The sequence below is a fragment of the Heliangelus exortis genome, chromosome Z (genome assembly GCF_036169615.1).
Source record: "Heliangelus exortis chromosome Z, bHelExo1.hap1, whole genome shotgun sequence".
NCBI lineage: Eukaryota > Metazoa > Chordata > Aves > Apodiformes > Trochilidae > Heliangelus > Heliangelus exortis.
This window is the reverse complement of record NC_092454.1, coordinates 24,018,079-24,041,594: the sequence shown is the minus strand read 5'-3', so window position 1 is coordinate 24,041,594 and position 23,516 is coordinate 24,018,079. Positions and strand designations below refer to the sequence as shown.

The 23,516-nt window shown below is 42.0% G+C and overlaps 1 protein-coding gene across 3 annotated transcripts in view; it reads left to right on the top strand.

The window, feature by feature from the left end:
- The window catches only part of LOC139789753 (neuronal acetylcholine receptor subunit alpha-7-like), a 67,691-nt gene that overhangs the window by 14,355 nt on the left and 29,820 nt on the right, over positions 1-23,516 (top strand). For all 3 annotated transcript variants that reach the window (XM_071730793.1, XM_071730792.1, XM_071730791.1), the window contains one exon: positions 14,287-14,426. Coding sequence is in view for 2 of the 3 variants with exons in the window: in XM_071730791.1 (XP_071586892.1) it covers positions 14,287-14,426 (140 nt within the window). In the remaining variant the exon portion in view is untranslated. The remainder of the gene's footprint in view (positions 1-14,286; positions 14,427-23,516) is intronic.

The window sequence follows — 23,516 nt, the reverse complement described above, 5'->3', positions numbered from 1 at the left end:
GCAACAAAGCTCATGAAGGGCTTGGAGCACAAGTCCTGTGAGGAGCAGCTGAAGGAGCTGGGGGTGTTTAGTCTGGAGAAGAGGAGGCTGAGAGGAGACATTATTGCTCTCTTCAGCCATCTCAAGGGAGGTTGGTGCCAGGAGGCAGACAGACTCTTCTCCTTAGTAGGTTGTGACAGGATTAGAAGGAATGGATGTAAGCTATACCAGGGGAGGTTTAGGCTGGGTATTAAACATTTTTTCACTGAAAGTGTTGTCAAACATTGGAATAGTCTGCCCATGGCAGTGGTGGAGTCACCATCCCTGGAGGCATTTAAATGGTGTGCGGACCTGGTCCTTACACTCATGGTTTAGCGGTGAGCTTACAGTGTTGGTCATGGACTGGACTGGATTATCTTGAAGGTCTCTTCCAACCAGAGACATTCTGTGATTCTGAGAGAGCTGTGTAGCAGTAAGAACCAAGGTAGTTACTTAAATACCTATATGTGGAGCCAAAACTTTGGGCCTCACCTGGGTAGAACTGTGGGAACTGCAGGGAGCTATGTTAATCAAATTGGTTTACTCCAAAGAGATACTGTAGAATGGATGTGACAAGTCCTTTGCCTTAATAGAGTACAATGTAGTGTCACTGGTAATTTAAGTGAAGGCATTTCACCCTTAGATCCTACTGGACTAGAATCAGGTATTCAAGTTAGTTTGGAATTGTGCATTCTCTTAATTTGAAATCTGAAGTTTCCATCCACCTCAGTTTCTGACACTCTGTATTCTTACTCTGGATTGTATCACCCCACTGATACATGGTTTCAAAGATAACAATGCAGTTGATGCACGTTTAAAATACAAAAGATACCAGGAATACTTTTGCTCGTAGAAGTAGGTCTTTTCTTCAATATTGGCTAAAAAGGTGCCCCGCATGCACTTTGCAGAAATGGGAAATTACTGCCAGGTTTCTGCCATTACTGTAACATCTGGTAGAACAGACAGCAGAGTCTGCTCACTCTGGATTCTGAGAGTGTGTTAAGAGATGATACACACTTGGAGTAGGAAGGATTGACTGTACTTGCCACAGCACACGTCTGCTTATGTGTGTCCCTTTGGTCTACGGTCAGTGAACACTAGTGCAGAAATACGTCAATACATTTACGACAAGCACAATCCTAGGCAACTCTCTGGGGAGATTTCCAGTGAGCTGCTGGCTGCTACAGTAACTAGTTGTACATGCTTGCCTCTGGAGATAGATTTCGGTTCTGTGAACCAGACTGCCTGTTCAGTCACAAATCTTCTGTGTGCATTGACTGGCACAGCTCTGAGGCTGCTCTGTTATTATGGGCACAGCTGCAACAGTGGAGATGGCCAAACTTTTGAGAAGTTGCCAGGCTCCAGGGAAGTCGGAGGTATTTGCATGCCTGTTTGCTGATAGTGATCTGGGTTAAATATTCTTGGGTTAACTCTCCTCAAATCTCACTAGAGAAAGTGGAAAGGACCATAGAAATCACCTCAGCCCTGACATCACCAGGACCTGCTGTTACATGCACCTACTGATATAGCACTCTGAATGTAGGGAGGGATTCAGAAGCAGATACAATGCACAAGAAAGTGACATTCATCTGCTCTTTGGAATGGTGCCAGGTGGTGCTTTGGGAGCCTTCAGCCTTTTCTCAGCACAGGGAATCTTCTGATGGTCCCAGAGCAGAAGTTGCCATTCCAGACACAAAATGCATGTGAAAGAGAGCACCATACCATTTGGTGTGTTCTCCTAAGACATATGGAGGAGAATGTGAATTAATGGTGGTAGCAATTTATTGGATTATTTTATCAGCAACCATAGCCTTTTCTGAGCAGTGAAAGAGCTACTTTATGTCTGTGAGAATAGTGAACAGCAGCGTCACTTTTCATACTTGCATGATGAAGTAACACTTTCCATAGTCTAAGAAGGGCTGATTTCAGTCACAGACTGGGAAATATTTCCATCTGAACATGATGCCTGTGATTCCCAAGGGAACATGTGTAAACTTATACCATTTAATTTCACTATACATCCTGAAAAAAGGGTTAGTAGAGAATTTCATTTGTATATTAGAAGCGAGGACGTAGATATGAAGTCTCTCCAGCTTTAGGGTGTAATTAAAGTCGATCAGCCCCCTTTTCATCAGTTCTGACGTGATTGTTCAAAAATGCCTATTGCTTAGACATCCTGCATAATGTAATTAAGGAACCGAACAAGTCTGCCTGAGACAAGCAGGGCCAGGGCAATCACTGGCAGTCAGTAGCATCCCTAGGAATGAAGAAGTTAGACAGGGATTTATTGCTGCTTTGGGACACAATCCTGACCAAGCACGGCTTGAAAGCAGTACTTCGCTTACCGAGTACTTTATGCATTGAGCAAAGAAGCTGATATCTAGAGTGAGACCAAAACCAGAGGATGTGGCTATAAATAACAGTCTTCCCAACTAGGGTTTGCAATTAAGGCAGTAAATTGCAATGGAAAGACAACTTGTAGTCAGCACTACTTATGCATGTCAGTAGCGTGATGCAGGTGACTCTGTCCTGCCTTGCTATCAACTGGCTTTGCTCAGTTAGAGAAGCTGTGGTTACCAAAGCACTGAAATGGATGTGTGCAATCCTTACTGTGTGCAGGAATGTTGCAGAGAAAACCACAGTCCTCATTTCTGTCATTATTACAACAGAAAGAGATCTTAGAGGGAAGGTACATACTTGAGATGATCTCATTTTGCATGGAGGATTTGAACAACTTAAAGCCAGTTTGAAGACTGGGCTGAAAAGACTGTGTTCCCTGAAGTTCAGCTGTGGCTCAAGGGCAAAGTATCTCTGGTCACTTACATCTCCAGATCTCCACCATGCCATGACAGAAAATTAAGTTCTAAATTGGAAAAGATGTTTGTGGCAGCTGAGGTGGGAGAGGATCTGATCTATACAGATGTGTATACTGGTAGAATAATTTGTCTGGAAGGGACGTACAGAGTTTGACTGGAAGGGACATTCCTCTTCTCAGAGCAGGCTTGCTTCTTGGGCAATCAAGCTGGGAAGATCTTCAAGGATGAGGAGTGCCTTCAGAGAAAGAAGGCTCCCTTGATACCTGGCAATGCCCCATGACACAACTTGTATCTGATTAGTGCTGTCCCTGTGCACCTCCCAGAAGAGTCTCGCTCCTTCATCATTGATTCCTTCCTCATGGCAGCTGAAGGCAACTAAGAGGTCTCCCTTGCTTTCTTATCCCCAAGATGAGGAAAGGCATGTCCTTTCACATCTTCCTGGACATGCAGTGCTCCAGCAGCCTGTTATCTCATGGCCTCCATTCCAGTCACTCAAGAGGGTAAGTGCATGCCTTATGCTGCCCTGGCAAGGCTTTATTAGGTAGAGCTAATCGTGTGTCATGCAGTGAGTCTCAGTGATGCTGAATATGGGCTGGCTATAGAGCAGGATGCTGCTTAATGTTTTCACCACCTCTGAGTCAGTAGGTTCGGGGAATAAAAAAACCAGAAGTAGGAGGTCATACAGAAAATATGTTCTGTAATTCTTAGCCCTATTGTGTTTTTCTGAACACAATTTTGCTCATCTTGAGTGTGCAAAGTTGCAGAGCAGGTCATGACAAATGATGGAGTACATCCCCTTGAATGTTGTGTCATGTTTTAGACAAGTCATAATAAAGCTGAAATCTAGCTTTAGCACCTGTAACATTAGGAAGAGAAGATAAAAATTAAATAAACAGTTGTTGGATGGTTTGCAATTTTCCGTGTTTCAAGTAGCAAACAGGCAACAACTTTGAATAGAACATACTCTTCAAAACTTACCTGGACATGTTACTGTGTGACCTACATGAGGCAGTCCTGCTCTGGCAGGGGGGTTGGACTCATGGATCTCTAGGGGTCCCTTCCAACCCCTAACACTCTGTGATGGCTGTGATATTCTTGTTTAGTCTTCATATACAATTCATAAAAGACATCTGGACAGCCTCAAGAATGCTAAGCAAAATACTGGCCTTCGAATGTATCCAAACAGCTATCCTGCAGTGTGCTCTCTACATCAGTGATTGCTTCAAAGCCTAAGCCTTTTAATGTAGTGTTTAAGGATATTAGGGCCCCCAGTTTCCATTCACTTTGTATTCAGAATTTGTTGTGTTAGTATCTTAGCCCAAGCACTTCAGCACTTCCACCATCATCAGATGCAGTTGCCTGATGGTGACAATGAAAGAGCAGCATGATAAAGGATAGACTGAAGGCAGGTCTGTGGGTAAGGACAGGAGGCATCCTTCTCCACAGGAGCCCCTTCCCAAGTGGGCACATAATTTCTCCTTTGCGTCAAACTGGTCTAGCAGACTCAGGAAGTCTGTATGTTGGGGAATACAAGAGGTGAGGTCAGACAGCACAGGGTCACTCTGCTTTCCAGGCTAATTTTGATCTCTCAGAGACAAAACATCCTGCATCTGCAGGCATTGCTACTGTGTCACAGGTTGACAGTAATACTCCACTTGGACGTGCAGGGCACCAATTTTGTTCTGTTTGCACTGATGATTCAGAAGCATTTGAAATGAGAAAATCAACATAGTAATGTTAAAACAAAATCAGACTCCCCATATCATCATTGTATGTAAATACTACATTTTCACTCTGCACTTAATCAGGATCAGTGACCCAGTCAATGCAGGTTTAGCTGGCAGGCTGCAAGGAAAGTCCCATATTTCATATTTCCACAAAAGCAAGACTAGAGACATGTTCCTGAGTAAATGATGCTAGCATCTAGCATTCTGAAAACAGGCTGATCAAGGCTAACTAATGCTCAGCTGCCACTGAGACCCTGTGACATTCACAGTCTGGGAAAAAACAGCAGTAAATTTCATGATACAGACAATGCTCAAACATTTCATATGCACATTAGTAAACCTGGGCTGAATCAGCCAAAAGAAAGCACTTAAAATTTCAAGTATCCTAGGTCAGATCTTCACAGACCTTGTCTGATTTTCCACAAGTCTTATTTTTTCAGAGCCAGTCATTTACCTGATTGAGACAGTCTTAGAAGCAGCTTTTGTTTTAACTATGAAATAAATTCAGATTCCCTGCAGAGAATTTTACTGCCTCCATCTATATCTTCCTTTATTTTGAAGACCTGGGCCACCAAAACATCAGTCTTCTTTGCACTGGAAAAAATGTCTTGAAAGCACTCACTTCTGCTGCCCAAACCTCCAAACTATCACCAGCCTGCTAGCAGCACAGCATATTACACATAGGCAGGCAGCAAGCTCAACAGTGCTGCTTAAAACAGGGCTGAGTCTCATCTACAAATGTTTTACATAGGTTTTACTTCCCAAGTGGGAAGCTATTTCAGATTTGGGAAAATGTCTTCCTATTTCCTAATTTTGGTACTGCAGTCTGAAAAAAAGGATAAATAAGCAGCCATTCAAGATACAGTCAGAATTTCTATCAGGATAGCCCACATCCTGTTCACGAGCCTCTAACACTATGTTTCACAGCATTCAGCACTTAAGTTTCTGCTACTGGAAAGGCAAGCTTTCTCTGCATTTCTAGATTAAAGTTTTCTTTGGACTTCTGTGCCTTGTATGTGTCTTGCAGCCAGTGCAGCTTTCACTATGCTCACAGGAAGCTGAGGCTTGAAAGCTTAAGCAGCATGTGAGGAAGGAAGGATGTGCCATTGCTAGCCTTGTCTATTGCATTCTCATGATCTTTGCTGCTTAGATTTTTGATGCATGTACAGCTGGCAAGGTGAAAGTTGATTGCTCAGGAAATTAGCCATCTCTGGTATCATAACCATTGCTACTGACCAGCACTGCAGAAGAAGGGGAAGGAATCACTGCAACATCTTTGGGCACAATGGATAGTTCATTTTTACAATATTGCTGTCTGTAACATTTCCACTCTGACCTGTCCTCTGCATTGCCCAGAGAAATGAAACAATATCTCTGCTGCTTTGGTAACAACACATTGAGGCAATGGTTTTGAAGCAAGATCCTTCCCTCACCTCTGAACAATGAAAAAAGGAACAAGCTTTCTCTGCCTAGTAAAGGCATGTTTGTGACTGATGAATAACAATTGAGAGAACTTGAGTAAGTTTATCTTTTAATCTTTGATTTTTTTTCACGTCTTGGGGTCAGAACTACTTACCTTTCTATTCCTGGGAGATTACTTTACCTTCCTCTTGTTCCAGCATCCTGCTGACCATGTTGTAGGCGTCTCTCTAATTATATTGAAATATTTTCAGCTTGTGCAGTGGAGCCTGAACTATGTTGCACAGTATACTGAAGATTTCATTGCAGCCTGTCTCACTGCTACTATTTGCACTAGGTTTACAGAAAAAAAATCCTCTTCCTATGTATCATCTTCTCAGCTCTAACCAGACTTGCCTGTTTCCACTGAAAACATTGTTGCACCTGTCTGTTCACATATGGCTTTTCCAGATGTATCTGACATGGTGCAAAGCAGGCTTTTGATGAGCAGGTACAGATTCCTTGTAATACTTACAGAGTCTCCTGACTCTGAAATTACGTGAATTATGTGCAGAATGCCATGGCTACCTCATTGACAGCCCTTGGTTAGTGAAGTTTACAGTGCTTTCCAAAGAAGGTCTTTTCCTTGGATTGCTGGTTTGGGTGCTGAAAGATGCAGAGTTGTAGGGATGTGAAAATCTAATCTGCAAGTTAGTGGGACAGGAAGGTCAGCTGCCCACTCCAGTACACTGATGGCCATATCACTGGTATCTCACTTGTGTCATATGATTTTGTTTCTTTCCTTTGGCTTCCATTACTGCTCCCCACAAATCCCAGGACAGCAGGCAAGGGCTACCTTCAGACAGCCACATTTCTCTGTAATACATCTATCAAGGGGAGTCCCTCTCTTCACTACTGCTCCAACTCCCTCCCCCTGTGCTACCTCCACATCTAGTATTGTAGTAATTAATGTTATATTGCATGGAGCTAATGTAAACTAGCACTGCATTTAATTTTTTTTCCTTTCTGCCTGTAGCCAGTTATGTGTCTAACCTGGAGCAATAAGGTAGTTTAGATAACTATCATACATTTGAGACTCGTTCCACTGTTAGTATGCTACTATGTGTCTCTTCACATTGCACACATATCTCAGTTTTTAAAACATCTGCACCAAGCCAGCAGGACCAAAAATATAATCCCATCCTTTCATTATGTAATGGCCTATATTCTCTTTTTAGCATGTTGTCATGTGTCTAAAGTCTTTGAGATGAAACCTTTTCTAGCATACCCTTTAATACCCATCTCTAACTGGGAGCTTTTTATCTTCTACGAAAGAACAGAAATGACCACTATCAGGAAGATAAAGTCCTTTTTGCCTAGGAAAACCTGGCATTTCTCACATTTCTCTGAGTACCTAATTAGTTTTGTGTGTAAGATGCAGAAACAATCTGTGTAGAGAGAGCCAAAGATTAGAGTCAAAGATTACCCAGGGGGGAAGTAGATTAAAAAGAGGTATTAAAGGACAAGAGTATTCAAATACACAACACGCAAACACGCACACTCAGACACGGACATACACAGGGCTGAGGCAGCTGATGTGTTTCCATTGTTTCTTATGTGAGCACTCCTCCCTCCAGGTGTGGTGACATGCATTTTAAATTGAAGGACATGGAAAGAAATAATGCATTTGCAGTCACCAGTAAAAGCAACAAGCTGAACATAAGAACAAAAGCAGATGGGAGATTAAGTGGCATATGGCAGTGATATGCTTTACATTTTCAGAAATCTGCAAAATATACAAAATAAGGTGGGTGGTTTTTTACAGTTACCAAAGCATTAGGACAAGTGACATTTTTATAAGTGCTGTTACCATTCCAGCTCTTTATGCTGATTAAGTTGCCTGTGAAACAACTTGTTTTTTCTCTGATACTACTCCTGGTACTTCCCTCATAATTCATAACAGCATATAGTGTGTGTTGTGTGATCATTCTATTTGTATTCCTAAAGAAAGAGCTAAAAAACATCCCCATAACAGTACAGTAATAAACTAAGAAGCAAATAAACAACAGAAGAGGAGATATGTCAGAAGAGTCTGAAGGTTGTTAGGAAAATAGTTGGAAGTTCTAGGATTTAGGTCTGATGATGCCCATAGGCTTTCCTAATGTCTTTTTGCTCTGTAAACGTTCTAATTATAACAGGATTGTATTAAACCATTACACAACAAAATATAAGGTTATCTTTCAGTATAATGACACTGTTTTTCAGAAAAGACCAGAATTCCACTGAATTTCTTTTAGGAAACAGTAAAACAAACAAGCAACAATGAAAAATGAAGGAATGTGGCAAAGTAACAATTTATGTAGCAAAAAACTGCATAAATGTGGTGAAATTGAAATACCTGCAGAAAGTAGGGAGAGAGTGACAATATACCACAACCACAGTATCACAGCAGTTTAGGACCTTTTATAAAGTAGTAGGGACAAAATGCTCAAAAGCAACACCATGATGGACCCAGGAGTATGCTGTTTATTTTAACCTACTCTACAACGAGGTTGTGTAGGCAAATTTCTCTAGGAACTATTTTTGAGAAGGGAAGGAAAAAAAACGTGTTTTGTAATTCAGACACATGTTAACATGCATGTGTGTAAATATAAAGTGCTATGGGAAAAATGTGATATTTGGTCTGAAACTGCTGGTCCTTTAGGTAACAATAATTACGCAGTCTTGTATGAATAAAGCAATAACTTGTGTGTAAGGTTCAGGCCTCTGACAAAGAAATGAGCTAAAGCTATTCATCATTCATCTTGCATCTGGCCTAACAAAATGTTCAGAGGTTATGAAAGTAAAACCAAGGAACACTATGAACTGGGAATGGAATGATAAATAAAGGTATGATGTCTAAAAACATTTTGGAAATCCGGGCACTTTCATCTACCCTCTTGTTATTATTTCATTATTTATTCTTTACTGTGCATAGCAAACCATCATGTGGTCCACAGCAGGGAAGCTCAGTTAAGGAGCTGATTGCTTTTGCAGCAAACTTGGGGAACTGGAAAGGGCTGGACTCTTGCCCTGTAGCTCAGGAAACTCTGCATGCAAAGCAGAGCCTGAGGGTTGACTGGTGAAGACCAGACATGGCAGCACAGCTCCTAGGAAAGGAGTTTTCCTGTTTTCCTGAGAATGGATGGTCTGGCCTGCAATTTTGACAGCTCTTCCTGCTGGTCAATGCATCCAACCCCAAAAAATGCTTGCCCAAACTCACTGAAGAAACAAGGAGGATTTATGGTGGCACAGTGCGGTGGATGGAATGACAACCCATGCACAGAGAATCCCACCCAGACAAAGAAGGTGGAAGAGGTTTGTTTTCAGCCCTCAACCTTGTGTCTAGACCCTTTTGACGCCTCAATAGGCCAAGCAAAATTGTAAAGGAAAAACCTAGTGCAACCAGCCCCTGTGGAGTCTTACACAGCACATAAGGAAGGAGGAAGGGCTTTCTTGTATTAGTCAGGCTTCTCTTCCCTTTCCATTTCCATTTCCTTTTCCCTTTTCCATTTTCCTTTTCTTTTTAATTTTCCTTTTCTCTTCTTTTTCCTCTTTTCTTTTTCTTTTCCCTTTCTTTTTCTTTTTCTTTTCTGTTTGCTTTTTCCTTTTTTATTATGTTATTATGTCTTTGATCTATTTACTTTTTTTTTTTTTCAAACCCAGGGGTTTGTGATATTTATTTTAATTCTGGCTTTGCAGCCAGAGCAGATATCTGAGTTACACCAAGATTTGTATAACTTAGGTTATGATAAGACATGCAGGCAAAATGAAGCTGCTCTCTTTGCCATCACTGGCAATAGGATATGAAGAGTTCAGCCTGAGTTTGAGCTTGGGCTTGCACAGCTGCTCGCTTAGAGCATCAGCCAATACCAGACTGATCAAATTTAATTGCAGTGTTTCAGAGAATTCAAACCCCTTTATAGATATAATGAGGGATCACAGTCAGTATGAGACACCACCAGTGCAAGCCTCATCGGAGATGCCTCTCTCCCTATAGCTATGAATCCACATTTTGTCCAGATAATGTGGGTGCAGTTGTTAACTTGCTAGGCTTGCTCTGAGGTGGTATCTTCAATTTTTTTTTTTTTAAATATACAATCATCCTGTGTTTCAGTCTTAGTCTTCCAGTTTAACATGTCTGGCACATTGCAACATGACTGCATTTAATGGAGAGGATGAACTCTCTCCTGCAGACCAAGCATGTGGAAGGAAAGAGAGCTGTTGTTCTCAAAGTAATTCCTTTGGAGGGACCACCATTTTCTTGCGTAGAATCACAGAAATGTAGAATAGTTTCAGTTGGAAGGGCCCTTAAAGATAATCTATTTCCCATGGAGAAATAGGTCCTATGAAGTTCCCTTGCTGTCTCATTCTCAGCGATTCCAGACAAGAAAGAAAGATGAAATTCAGCCATAGCATGAATTTCCAGGATTCCAGATCAGCAGCAATATACAGATCATGTTGATCAATCAGTGAGCTTCTTGGTGACTTCTTTGCAAATACAAAAGCCTGAAATGAGGTTCAGAAAGGGAGTTAAGAGCTGTAGTCCCTAAATCCATCCACTGTGCATAGAAAAACATTTCATAAAACCACTAGGAGATTGGTTGCCTTGTGCCTCTCAGTTACCTTCCAGCTCCAGGAGTGGTTTAGGGAACCATTTCAGATTATTCAGAGAGTAAAGCTTGAGGGACAAGATAGTCCTTGGTCTAATTACTCCATGTCTTCTTTATACTGAGAACCCCCAAGCTAGACCCAGCACTCTAGATGTGCCTCACAAGTGGTGAGTAGAGAGGAAGGATCACCTCTCTGGACGTACTGCTGAGGCTGTGTCTGATGCAGCTCAGAATGCTGGTGGCCTTTGCTTCAAGGGTGCATTGTCAGTTTATGGTAAACATGGTTTTGATAAAGATCCCTGGGACTTTTCTGCCAGCCTGCTCTCCAGCCAGTGGGCCCCCAGCTTATCTGCATGGCTGAGGTTACTCCTCTATAGGTGCAAGTCTTTGAACTATCATTGAGCTTCATGAGGTTTTTGCGAGCCATTTCTCCAGATTTTTGAGGTCAGTCTGAATGGCAGCAAAACTGTGTGCTGTAGCAGTCACTCCTCCCAAGTTTTGCATCATCTGAAAACTTGCCGAGGTACATTCTGCCTTGTCGTTCATGATTTTAAACAGCATTTGCCTCAATATCTGCCCCTGGAATATTCCACCAGTGGTTAACCTTCAGCTGGGCTTTGAGCTGCTGACTATAACCCTTTGAGCCATTTCAGCCACTTTCCAATCCACCTCACTGTTTACTTACACACATACACAAATACACAAATGTCTGTGAAGATGTTTGCAGAGATGGTGTCAAAAGTCTTGATAAACTTGAGTTAAACATCATATACTCCTCTCAATTTTTGGTGAGATTCTGTGTTTACCTGCTCCTTCAAAAATATTCAGAAACAAGTGGGATACTGCCTGAGGCAGTGGGACATAACTGAGTCTCTGTTCTCTGCTCTAAGATCCTTTATCTAGAAAGCATCATGCCCTTTTGCAGTTACTTATATTTTCCTGTAACATAAAAAGGCTGGTATTGCTTTGGGGAGGCTGACCTGGCAACAGATATTGACACCCAGCTTCCAGTCTAGTTTAAAAGATGAAACAGTGCCACTGCTTTTGGGTAGTTTTCTGTAACTGAGGCATAGGTAGTGTAAAGCTTACTCTACCACTAATCCTGAGAGATCTAGACTTCTCCATCACCAGCAAACATTCCATTTAGCACAGAGATGTAGTGTCATAATGCATTAGCCCAAACATTAGGGGAGAAAAAAAAGCAGAAATCTCTCTAAGTATGGAAGTATTTGAAGATTACAATTTAAGGAGAAAAATCTATGAAAACACAAGCCTGACTTGTCACTAACCTCAGTTTCTTCTCCAAAGAAGCTGTAGCAAAGACTTGGCAGAGTGATTAGACTAGCCAAGTCTTCGTGGTACCTACAAGTGCCATGGCTGTTTGCCAGGATGTCCCCAAAGGCTCCAGTGCTTCTGACTCTTAACCTCATTTTGTAAGCCAAACCATGCAACACACAAACATGTGGTCACTCAGCTAGTTAAGAATAGATCAGCTAAAACAAAGTTATACATTTTGGATACAAGAGATCACATTGCAGAGGGGGCAGCTGAAAAACAAATGGAAAATCAGGTGCAAAATTGCAGTAGTGGGACAGATTTTCTCATGAAGTTTAACATAGCAAGGGGTCTGGCTTCAGCATGGTTATAGCACACAGTACAAAGATGGCTTCCCAGAGCACACAGCAAAGAGTTTTGCTTAGATCTCTCCAAGTCAGACCTCCCTGGGGAGGAGCTGTTTTAATGCACAGTGACAGGAATGGTACCAGGGCACTTTAGCAGCCCATCTGACTTATAGGAGGGCACTTCTCTCTTGTGAAAACTGAGGCAGCCAGTTTAAAAGGAAGGTTAAAGGCAAATATTACGTAAGTTTCCTGAGATGAGAGCAAGCAGTCAATTTTTCCCTAAAGCACAGGAATAGAGTAGGGTGGTGATGGTGGTGTGAGTGAAAGGAGAGCAAATTTGCTCAAAACACAGTGCCTTTTTTCCATAGTGTGATGTGCAGTCATTTTCACTGACTTCTGTTCCACAGAAAGATCTTACAAGGGAGTTGGGGTCTGCTGAGGCACTGGAAAGCAAGTACTAAGACCATAACACAGGACCTAAATCACTACCTTGCAGGAAAGCTTACTTGAGCTGGTAAAGGAAAGATACTGTAGCCAGAGCTTGTCTTTGCTGATGGTGAAAAAACCAGCATCCAATACTGATGTGTCAGCAAAGGCTATTGGACCAGATGCCATGGGCATCATGGGGAGCAATAGCAGAGAGGGTCCAGGGAGATGATGTGTTGGTATAGCTTACCCAAATGGACAAAAATACTCTTCCTCCTTGCTCACCAGGCACTGCCATAATGGAAGTCCACAAAGGTCCATTTATTATCAAGAAAACTGAAGGGCAAACAAATTAAACAAACTTATAAACTATTTGCAAACTGAGTTTATCATCAGCCTTAAAAGGCATGAAAATTCTTTTGTGCATTAGCTTGTTCGAGGCTTGCAAGATTTGCTGAGCACAGTCAGAGCATGGAGGAGGCAGAACTGTTCATTATGGTTCGTCTGCGTTGTTGAAAGGACACTAATAACCACTGTGACAGAAGTTCTGGTCTCACTGTAAAGAGCTCTGCTTAAGAGTTAAAGTCACACACAAAGGCCACGAGCTGCAGTAGATAAAAAATGCTCCAGTCCAGAGTAATAATTTAGAGTGCAGAATGCCTGCTCAGGACATACAGGAAATACACACTCATGCTGACAGAACGGGTTTGGCCTCAGGGCACCTGCAGCTCATGACCTTCACTGTCTTATGTACAGCTCTTAGGTAGAACTCAGGCTGCCACTAACCAGAGTACCAAGACCTACACTGTTTTGGGGGACCCAGCATCCTGGGCAGTGTGTCCCAGCCACGTTCTCAGTTTCTCATGGAAAGAGCCCCCAGCCATGAAAGTTACCCTGCTGCATACATAATCATTGAGGCAAGGAAACCTGGCCACACAGATCAGGTAGATGCTCTCCACAGCTGAAGTTGGGGAACAGGGGTATCTTGCAATTTAAGCATAGGCTGTAATTCTGCTTGTATTTAACATGCTAATGTGCTTACATGACAGTTTCTGTGCTGAATATATGGATGCAGAGTTCAGCATGTAACACCAGAAGTCCAGTATCATTATACACAGCTGTCAAATACTCTAGCTTTCATACCACCAGCTCATTAGGTGAAATATATAAACAAAGTGTGCTGCCATTGGAAGTTAAAAAGGCAAGGGAAGTAGCCCCAAAGCTAGGAAAGACTGTCACACAAAATTGAAGAAGGTATGAAGAAGGCTTGTTACTGTATCCTGAACACAGGAAAGGGCCTGACACATCAGGTCCAAGGAATAAACACCTTTTACTTATGCTGTGTAGACATACAGTATGTTTCAGCAATGCCAGCACTGGCTTCCAGCAGCCAGTCTCAAATAAAAGGACTTTGACAGCCCTCCCAGCAAGACGTCTGGTGATTTTGGACCCACATCCCCACTGACCGTCAGCAAAAGAGGCAGCAAGGGAGGGGGACAATTACTTATAGCACCAAAAGCTTTCAAATTACAAACCTATTAGGAAGGTTTTTTTCTAACAAAACAACCAAGCAATGGGGACAATGTGACCAGCCCAGGTGACAGTTGCCTTCTTTCTTTTCCCACAGTCTCTCAGCAGGGTGAAAGCCAGAGACGCTTGTACAGAGAACTGCTGAAAAACTACAATCGTCTTGAGCGACCTGTAATGAATGACTCCCAACCCATTGTAGTTGAGCTCCAGCTTTCTTTGCTGCAGATAATTGATGTGGTAAGTTACTTACTTTTCTGTTCTCTATTTCCATCCATTCAGCATAACAAATCTGATCTCTCATGTAGGGACCTTACTTTTCCTCTTAATTAGGCTATCAGAGATGAAAGCAGACTGCTTTGGCTCAGCGTCTTCCCTAAATGATGGAGTACATGCTTTAACACTTTGGAGGAATGAATATCCTCCTAAAAGCATGGCCATTTCTGATACAACATGAGCTCCAAGGAGATTAATTATGTAGCTGTTTCCATTTGATTTAAAAAGAAAAAATATTCAATAAACTAGAAGGCATGTGTTACTACAAATTATTAATGGTATGTTCTTCTCAGAGCCATATGAGATGCAATAACTGAAGACCATGTGCAGCATTCAGAGCTAGCATCACTGCACTTACACTTTTTCATTAGGCATTGTAATGGCATTGGCCTCTTCTCCCATCATGTGTTTCTGATGCACTGCAGCTCCAAGATGGAGCAGACCCTGCTCCAAGATGAGGTTAGAAATATATAAATGCAAAACCTAGACTCACAGCCCTCTAATTACAACATGCTTTTTCAGAACTGGTGATTTAACCCATGGAAAAATTCAATATAATATACTGAATCAGTTTTATTATGAAGAGAATCCTATGAAAACCCATGACATTAGAGAATTTCTTTATCTACCTGGGAAAAAAAAGCCAGGGTAACAATTCTGGCCACCTTCACCCCATCAACACAGCAAACAGCTAAAGATGTTAATGTTCCTTTTGTCATCCTATCCCTTGCATCATCAGTATTGTAACATCAGGGCTGGTTTCCAATACACTGTGACTGTCATGGAAAGAACAAGGAATATAGAGAGAAATGTGCAAAACTTTATGCAATTGCAAACCAGTTTGTCAGAGGCCTCAAATATTTAAACTCTTTAAAGCTATCACAATCTTTCTGAAAATACACGGTGCACCAGGTGCTCTCCCTAAGGGAGGGAGTAAGTGGGACCCTGACAGTGTAGTCCGCCAGCATCGTGCCACACAAGTGGCAGGTCCAGACAGCTGTGGTGCTCCTGGGGGCAGGCAGCAGCCACTCGGGCAGGGTAAGCAGCTTTCTGTTTTGAAATGTTAGCTACTGCATTGAGCTGGAAGAGAGATATCTCAGCTAAGGTCACTCATTCATGGAAAGAGTTCACAATCCTCTTCATGAACAAAAGAACAGAGAAATCCTCCATCTAATTTGGGTACATTTTAGCAAGCAGTTCCAGGTTTAACAGAGGCATCTTAGCTCCAGAGATCTTGTTCCAGCTTTTCTTTTTCTGATGACAATTTCTTGCAGTAATTTAATGCTTGGGGGTGATAAAGGGGACTTTTTAGCCTTAAGGCTGTGATTGTACATTTTCAAAGTCAGTCAGGAGGAGTTACATAAAACTGTTTTTCAATTGAGTTTCACATTCGTGTGTGAAACCCAACCTTTTGAGAAATCATAATTTCTTTTAGCATTTTATCTACATTATGTCAATGTCAATTACAATAAATTTAACTCCAGCCTTCCCTTCCAAATAGGAAAGAGATAATCTAAATGGTCATATGTACCAGAAACAAAGCTTTGCTTCCCTCCATCTCTGCACACACTACACATGCTAGAGGTTAATCAGTTCAAAACATTAATTATTTGTCTTGTGATTATGGTCATTCAAACTGCATTAATTGGCTTTAAAAAATGCCTAGACTCACCTGAGTTGTTTATCTTACATGATGATAAGAGGTGCCTGTCTTCTTTGGAGAGGGAAAAAAATCCCTTGGCAGCTGAGTCTCTGTAGTAGAAGGGCTATTGTTATACCAACAAGTGGCTAAACCAACCATCCTGAAAATCTACAAAACCTGGGTAATAATCTTTCACTCAGAGTGAAGTTGAGCAGTGGACCAGGATCCCCAGGGAAGCAGTCACAGCACCAAGACAGCCTGAGATCAAGAAGTGTTTGGATGATGCTCTCAGGCACATGGTGTGATTCTTGGGGTGCTCTACACAGGGACAGGAGCTGCACTTGATTATCCTAATGGGTCCCTTCCAGCTTGGCATTATCTATGATTCTATGAAAACACTGCTCCCACTGGTCCCTAAATCAGGCAGCAGTGCAGGAATATGCCAGCAGCAAGTAGGCTGTGAGCATGGGTACAGCCTCTCAGCCTCCATGGCTGCTGGACAGACTACGGCATCTGGATGCTTCAGCTGCCAAAGACAATATTTAAAAGGAGGGTTGCCATAGCCACAGTGATGTAAAGAGTAGCAAGCAATGTACAAAGGAGAGGTAACCTCTATCAGCTGATACACCATGAGGCAAACCAAGCAAGTGCCTCTCCATTAGCTCAGATGAGAGGCTGGGGGTGAGTACTCTGCCTCCTCAGCTGCCTTACCTGGCACAAAACAAAGCAAGTGGTGCACAGTTGCTTCTCACTCAGAGAGGAGGATAGACAGCATCACAGTCTTGGCAATGTTGTTCGGACTAATAAAGTACAAAACTGCTCTTTCTGAGGATTTGTGTATCCAGCATACCATAAAAGAGCATGATGCTAAGCAAGGCCCCAAATTGAGGTCACCTTATGTCCCTGGGAAGGAAACATGGGCTGTGTGCTCATGTGAGTATGCCAGGCCTACCACCAGTACCACTGGGCTCACTGGGATGTTTTGCAAGTAGTCACTGAAATGGAGATGAGATAGTGGACATGGACTGCTGTCCCTGTGGGAGGAAATAATCTAAATGCCTCATTTCTATGCATAATGTATTGTAATGTAAGAAATCTTCTGCAGTCATCCTACTGAGAACAGCACTGGTAAAAACTTAGATTCACTTTGCAACATGGAGAAGAAAGGCAAATCTGACATCCCTGTGGTTTGCCAAATAGTAGTGACAAGTAGCTCACCTTCTCACATCATCCATTCAAAGAAAATGTCAGTTAATTACTAGCTTGGATTAGGTTTTCTGCTCCTACCAGCATGTATTTGTCTACACAGGATCTGTGTGGTTTTTAGTGCTCAAAGTCAGTCATCATATGCAAAGCCATGAAGAAAAGGTTCTTGTTACAGTTGTAGGCAGATGCAAATGAAGGACTTGTTGTCATCAGAGTAAGGACTTTTTCCAAAATTATATTAGAGAGGGACAGTTAGAGCCCATGTTTAGCAGCAGGTCTCTGTTCAGTTAGCCTTGTACTTCCTGTGTAAGGACAACTTCAAGCTGAGCTGTCTCACATCTGTGCAGTTTCTAAGGGCAACTTCCACCTGGAGCATGCTCTCTACTCTTCGCTGGAATGAGACAGCACACCCTTTGATGTGTCCCACAAAGAGAGGGCCCTGACAACACAAGCAAGTGTGGAGCACAACCAAGAGAACTTGGAACAAAATAATTTTGTCTTAAGCGCTCAGTGAACTGGTATATGCTAGAGCAATTAAGAAATGAGGCATGACATTTTTCACAGTAGAGAAAATGCAAGCATTTTTCCCTAGGCTCAATGTGGTAGGAACCTACTAACTAGAAGCCATTTGTCTCACTGAATGGTAGCTTTAATTGCACCAGTTGGCATTTGCAAGGGACCTTTTCTGAAGGAGTCTACATCCCTTATGTGGAAACACTGGTGAGGTATTTAAAAATATATATTCTATAGAAAGGCTGGATTTAGCATATAGAGCCAGGGTCTAGCCAATGTGCTAGTGTTAGGTCATAGGCTGGAGTTGATGATCTCAGAGGTCTTTTCAGCCTCAATAATTCTGTGATTCTGTGATACAATCTTCATTTTCTTTCTGCTAGTGATACTATTTACCATTACTTTTGGGTGAGTGCATGACTACTACTACAACCTCACTGAAAGTGTTTATTTTATTAGACTTGTAGCCACATGTTTCTTCAAACTGCAAGTTTAAATGCACAAGGAGAAAAGGAAACCAAGCAGTCAACCAGCAGAAGAATATGAAGAAGAAAACTATGTCCAGACATGTATCACATTGTTAAAAAATCCTTTGAATAAAGAACATAATTTTAAGAAGACCGTTACAAATGCACAATACTGAAGAGATAATAATAAATGCCTGGCAATGCCCTTCTAAAAGCAAACACATCTCTGAGGTTTCCAGTAACAACTGTATTGTTTCCTTTCAGAGGCTGTATACTGCTAAGCACGCTCATTAGCCTGGTGCAAAAAGTCTGACCTAGTTGCCAAACTGTCTCTGACAGTGTTGTCTTCTGCAGAGATATCCCAAGGGTCAGGCTGTATGACAAAGTCCTGTAGTACTTTGCTCTTCCATGTTCATCCTTCCAGTTGCCACTGACCTAGAAAATCATCCCAGCAGCTGACAGGTTGCCTGAGTATGTAGTGCCACATAGATGTTCAGGTGCTCTTGTGAAAATTTCTTCCTATTTCAGAGGGTGTAATGACTGGAAAGAGGAGCTATAGATGCCTAGTGGAAAGCACAAAAATACTGATAAAAGTCCTGACCACCCATGAGTCAGTTTGCACTTCCAGAAGTAAAAAAATCACATTTTCCTGTATTTTGGGCTGCAAACCCAAAACATATGCCATTTCTGGAATATTTATTAGGTACTGTCTTGATTTGATTGAAGAGTGTGTAAAATGATTGTACTTCCTAGGGACTACAGGATCATCCCAATCCTGATGACATGTTTGCAAATAATCTCAGCAGTGTATCAAAGGCTTTATTGCAGCAGTGTATCAAAGCTCTTGACAAGTTTTGAAAGCAGCATGGCAAGGTCTCAGACTTCAGTGGGACAAGAAAGAACAAAGATTCAGGTTTTCTCCTGAAAAATGCATCTATGCTTTGCTGTGCAGGGAAAAGTTTTGCATATACTTTATCTGAGCACTGGGCTGCAATCATTACCACTATAAGCAGCATAGCAGCCCAGCGGTTTTATCTTCTCTTTAAGAGCTTATCAAACTATTGGGGTCTAGCTTTACCATACTCTGTTTTTTCTGTAGATCAGAGACTGCAGCCCTAAGTAGGCTGTTTTGTTTTTTTATTATTAGTTTGGGTTGCTTAGGGTTTTTTTCTAAGGAAATGCTAGGTGAAAGAACAACTTTTAAATGAAGGCATCTCCACATCAGAGATGTCCTCATCAGCCTGCTCAGTTTTCAGGTGATCTGTTCCTCAGTTAGCAGGATGCTTAAACTCAGTTCCCAAGAACTGGTGTGCAATGAGTTCTTTGCTGGAGAGTTTTCCATTGAGTAAGAATTGCTAAAGCTAGAGGCTGCCAGTCAGTAGACTGTGCCATAAGGTGAAGGTGAGAAAGCAGGAGAAAGGTGATGCTTAGCCCTGTGATACCTTCTGTCTGACAGAGCCCTCATAGTTCCAGTTTCTTCACATAATCTCTGTCATATCTGAATGCCTTCAGCAGCTGAGTTCCTTGCTTTTGTTTCATAAGCTGCGAGATCAAGAATGGCCTTATTAAACTCCACTGCTTGTGAAAACAGCTCTGTGTTTTTAGTGCTGAAAAATTTCTTGTTCATTCTGTCAGACACTAATGTAGTGCATACACTGTTTCCACTGTTTCCTCTTTGGTGACCTGTGGCAGGAGACAAAAGGTGCTGAGGGGCTGTGAGACAGCCAGTGCTGGCAGTGGTCCTGCTGCGGGGACAGAGGAGGGTGGCAACCAACTGCACTGGCCTTTGGGGCAAGCCAGGACATCAACATTATAAAAATCCAGTCCTCTAGGAGAGAGCCTTTCTAGGGCTGGTTCTGCAGGTGATCTGAATGGCCAGAAAGTTGAGGGGTTAAATTTCTAGCTCTAATTCTTCTCTCCTTTCCTATATTGGCTTCACAGCTGCTAGGCCACCCCCTCCCACCCTTCGTCACAACACCACCAGGTATCCAAATCTCTGCACTGGCTGTTATGTAGCAAACCCAGAACAACAGAGAAGTGATTCAAGGTAACAAATATAAATATACCAGTACACAAAAGCACTGTTCATATATTGTTCCCAATATAGTATCAGTCTTCACTAGATTAAACTATAATCCTAGTAGAACATCCTGTACAAACCCTTTACAGATAGATAACTTTAACAACGTAAGCTTGACCACTCTAACATAGTATATGAAAGAGAGAGAAGTGATAAGGAAAGGATTATGAAGCAAGCACTCTGAATTTTATTTAAATACAGAGCATTGGTAAATGCTAGCAAGAGAGGAACTTTCAACCTTTCTAGATTAAAGTATCTTTCTCCTACTTCCCCTAGTATTCCACTTCCCCATCCCCTTTTCTTTTATTTGTGGGCTTCCAGCATAGCCTTTGCCAGCTATGTTTACTTCTCCTGTTATAGACCTACTCTACCAAACCATGTAGCTTTTCAGGTAACTTTTATCCACCAGAAGTTTCAGTGTTATCTTGCAAGAGAAAATTCAGTGAGAATAATGAAAAACAGAGTGACTGAGAAAGAAAACAGACTGGACATCACCACAAAAGCTGAAAATTACCAGTTTGTGATCATTAATAGTATTTAGTAAAATTCCTGGCAGTAAAATTACAAAAAGGTTGATAGACTTATGTATTCAAGTGAGTCTATGATAATATTCATTGTTTTAGCACATATCTGCACGAAGCATGATGAGAGCATTAACAGTTTTACCTGGAGCTTTTGTTCTTTGGCTTCTGCCTGCCTCAGGGTAAAGAGTGGTGGGGTCTCACTAGGTGAGCAGCACTTCAGCAGTTTTTTTTCTCTCAAGCTGGCTCTAACAAAAGAATGGCTGATTTCCTTCCGTGTTTTTTGTTGGTGGTCATCCAACTTCAGTATGTCACAATAACTCCTCAACTCTCTGCTTGTCTGGTGAAAAGGCTGTGCTATGCTTTTTGTAGATGTGGGAATATAGATCTTGAGCCTATGGGTATTTCTTGATCTTGGGTAATTAGTCTGAGACATCAAGAATTTTTAAGGTACTTTATGAGTTTTACATCAGCTCCCTGACGTGCACAGAAGCAAAATTTACTTGAAGTGAGATTTTAATGATTATCACTCAGGAACTTAATAGCAATGGCAAGAAAAAGAAGGCATGCTTTGGAGAACCACTTAGCTGCTTGAGATGGAAAACATTTTCTACATCTCCTTTCTGTGAAGGCAGAAGGATCCCCAGCAATAAGAAACCTCTGTCAATGCCTCGCTGGTGCTGGCATGGGCAAAGTGCACTGCAGATACCTTTCTAAAGCCATCACTTGCAATAAAGCAGTTAAATCAAAGGTGTTGGGGTGGCATTTAACCTCATATTTCTTAGTGTCTAAGTGTTTGGAAGGTTAGTATTTTAACACTGTCTTCTCTGAGTGTAACTCCTGAGTGACAGTGAATTCAGCTCCTTAGTAGAAACCTTTCCCCTCATTTTATATCTCTGATCACAGGTTTTAGGAGCTTAGTGGAGTTTTGGAACACATCCCCCTGTGCTGTCACAGCAGTGTGCAAATATAGGAGAACAAGCACAGGCAGCCTTGCACACAACCTGAACATGAGTCTCTAGGAAGTGCTCAGGGTTGGCCTATTTGGGACCTTTCTCAGCCTCCATTCTGCTGCTTTCCTTCTGTTTTCAAATGCTGAAAAAGGCAATGAATAATGCATAGCTTGGCATAACACTTTGTGTCTCATCCTGTTTATTGGAACATTCGCCGACTGTGCACAAAACACATGGATGGCTATTTTGAGATGAGTTATCTACCCTGGAGAGTATATAGACCACCTACATGTTATGTGTGGATGAGTTGGGATTGTAATGGATGACTAACTGGTTTTGGATGGTGGCATAGCATTCGTTATCCTAGGAGCCAAAGAGGTACATCAGTTCAACCAAGAAGTCAGAGAGCACTGTGATGGAAAGCCATGAGAGGGCCTCTGACCCAACTCCTGGGGTTTGCCTGAGAAATATCTGTGGAGTAGTGGGACAAAGCTGGTAGTTTCACTCTCCCCAGGACAATATAGCTACGTGGGAGTCCCTGGAATTTGCAGGTGTTTGTCAAAGGGCTTGAGATCAGACAGTCTCAAAACCAGTGCTGGAGTCTATAAAGAGGCACAATTCACAGCAGTCCTGATCTTCAGGCACTGCTGAGAAGCTGTATCTTGCAAAAATAAAATTAGTTTCTTAAAGAAGGTACTCACAGGTCTGTGCTGTCATTGAAGGTCATGTCAGCTGGGAGATCTTAACTATATACACATTGGCTTGGCAGCACTGGCCTGGCCTTATCTCCATCTTGATGGGCAAAGAAATGCTCAGCAGGTGTCAGTGGATGTTTGCTCATCTTTTGTTATTCCAGTGTATTTTTGTATCCCTCCCCAGCCTCTCACCTTGGCTCTGGGCCATCCCCTCTGATTCCCTTCTTCCCTCTGGGGGTGCTTTGTTAGCCGTATTGAGGTGGAGAACTTAAGCATCAGGTATCTTTTAAAGTTTTGTTACCATGGCAAAATTTATTGTAAATTTTAAATGACATTCCTAAAATATATATTGTCCAGTGATGCCTATTGAATCTTGCCAAAGCAACCTGGGTTTCCCTCAAACTGTCTGGTTTTGTGGGACTTCAATCGTACAATGTATTTAAGCAGAGTTTTAGTGAATCCGCTGCTGGTTGTGGGCAGATGAGTGTTTCAGCAATGAAAAAGGACTGCCTGCTGCAGTTGTAAACTGAGTGCATGAGCGTTTGAAAGCCTCATCAATTACTTTTGATACACTTGATAAAAATGCCCTATCAATACCAATAACAAAACTAACAAAACTAACTTTACAAACCTACCTGTGACTTTTTTGATCAGTGTTTTGCAATAAATAAATGGCTGATCAGCTCCCAGTTCTGTGGCTCTGTGAGAGGGCCAGGATTAATAGTACCTGTCAGTCAGTTATTAAAAAGTGCTTATCTACAGAGATGACGTTACCATGTGATCTGACTACTGAACCAGAGAGTTTTTTGTCCATTTGCTATGACCCAGGTGATTGTGTGGCTGAGGGAAGTTATATTTTATCTTTTTGTTGGCCTGGCAAGGAAGAATCTACTGACAGGTAGTGGTGCAAAAGGCAGGTAGACCCAGCTTACATTGTAAGCTTTGGATTGAGAGTCTGGAAAGGAAGAACAAGCCAAAAC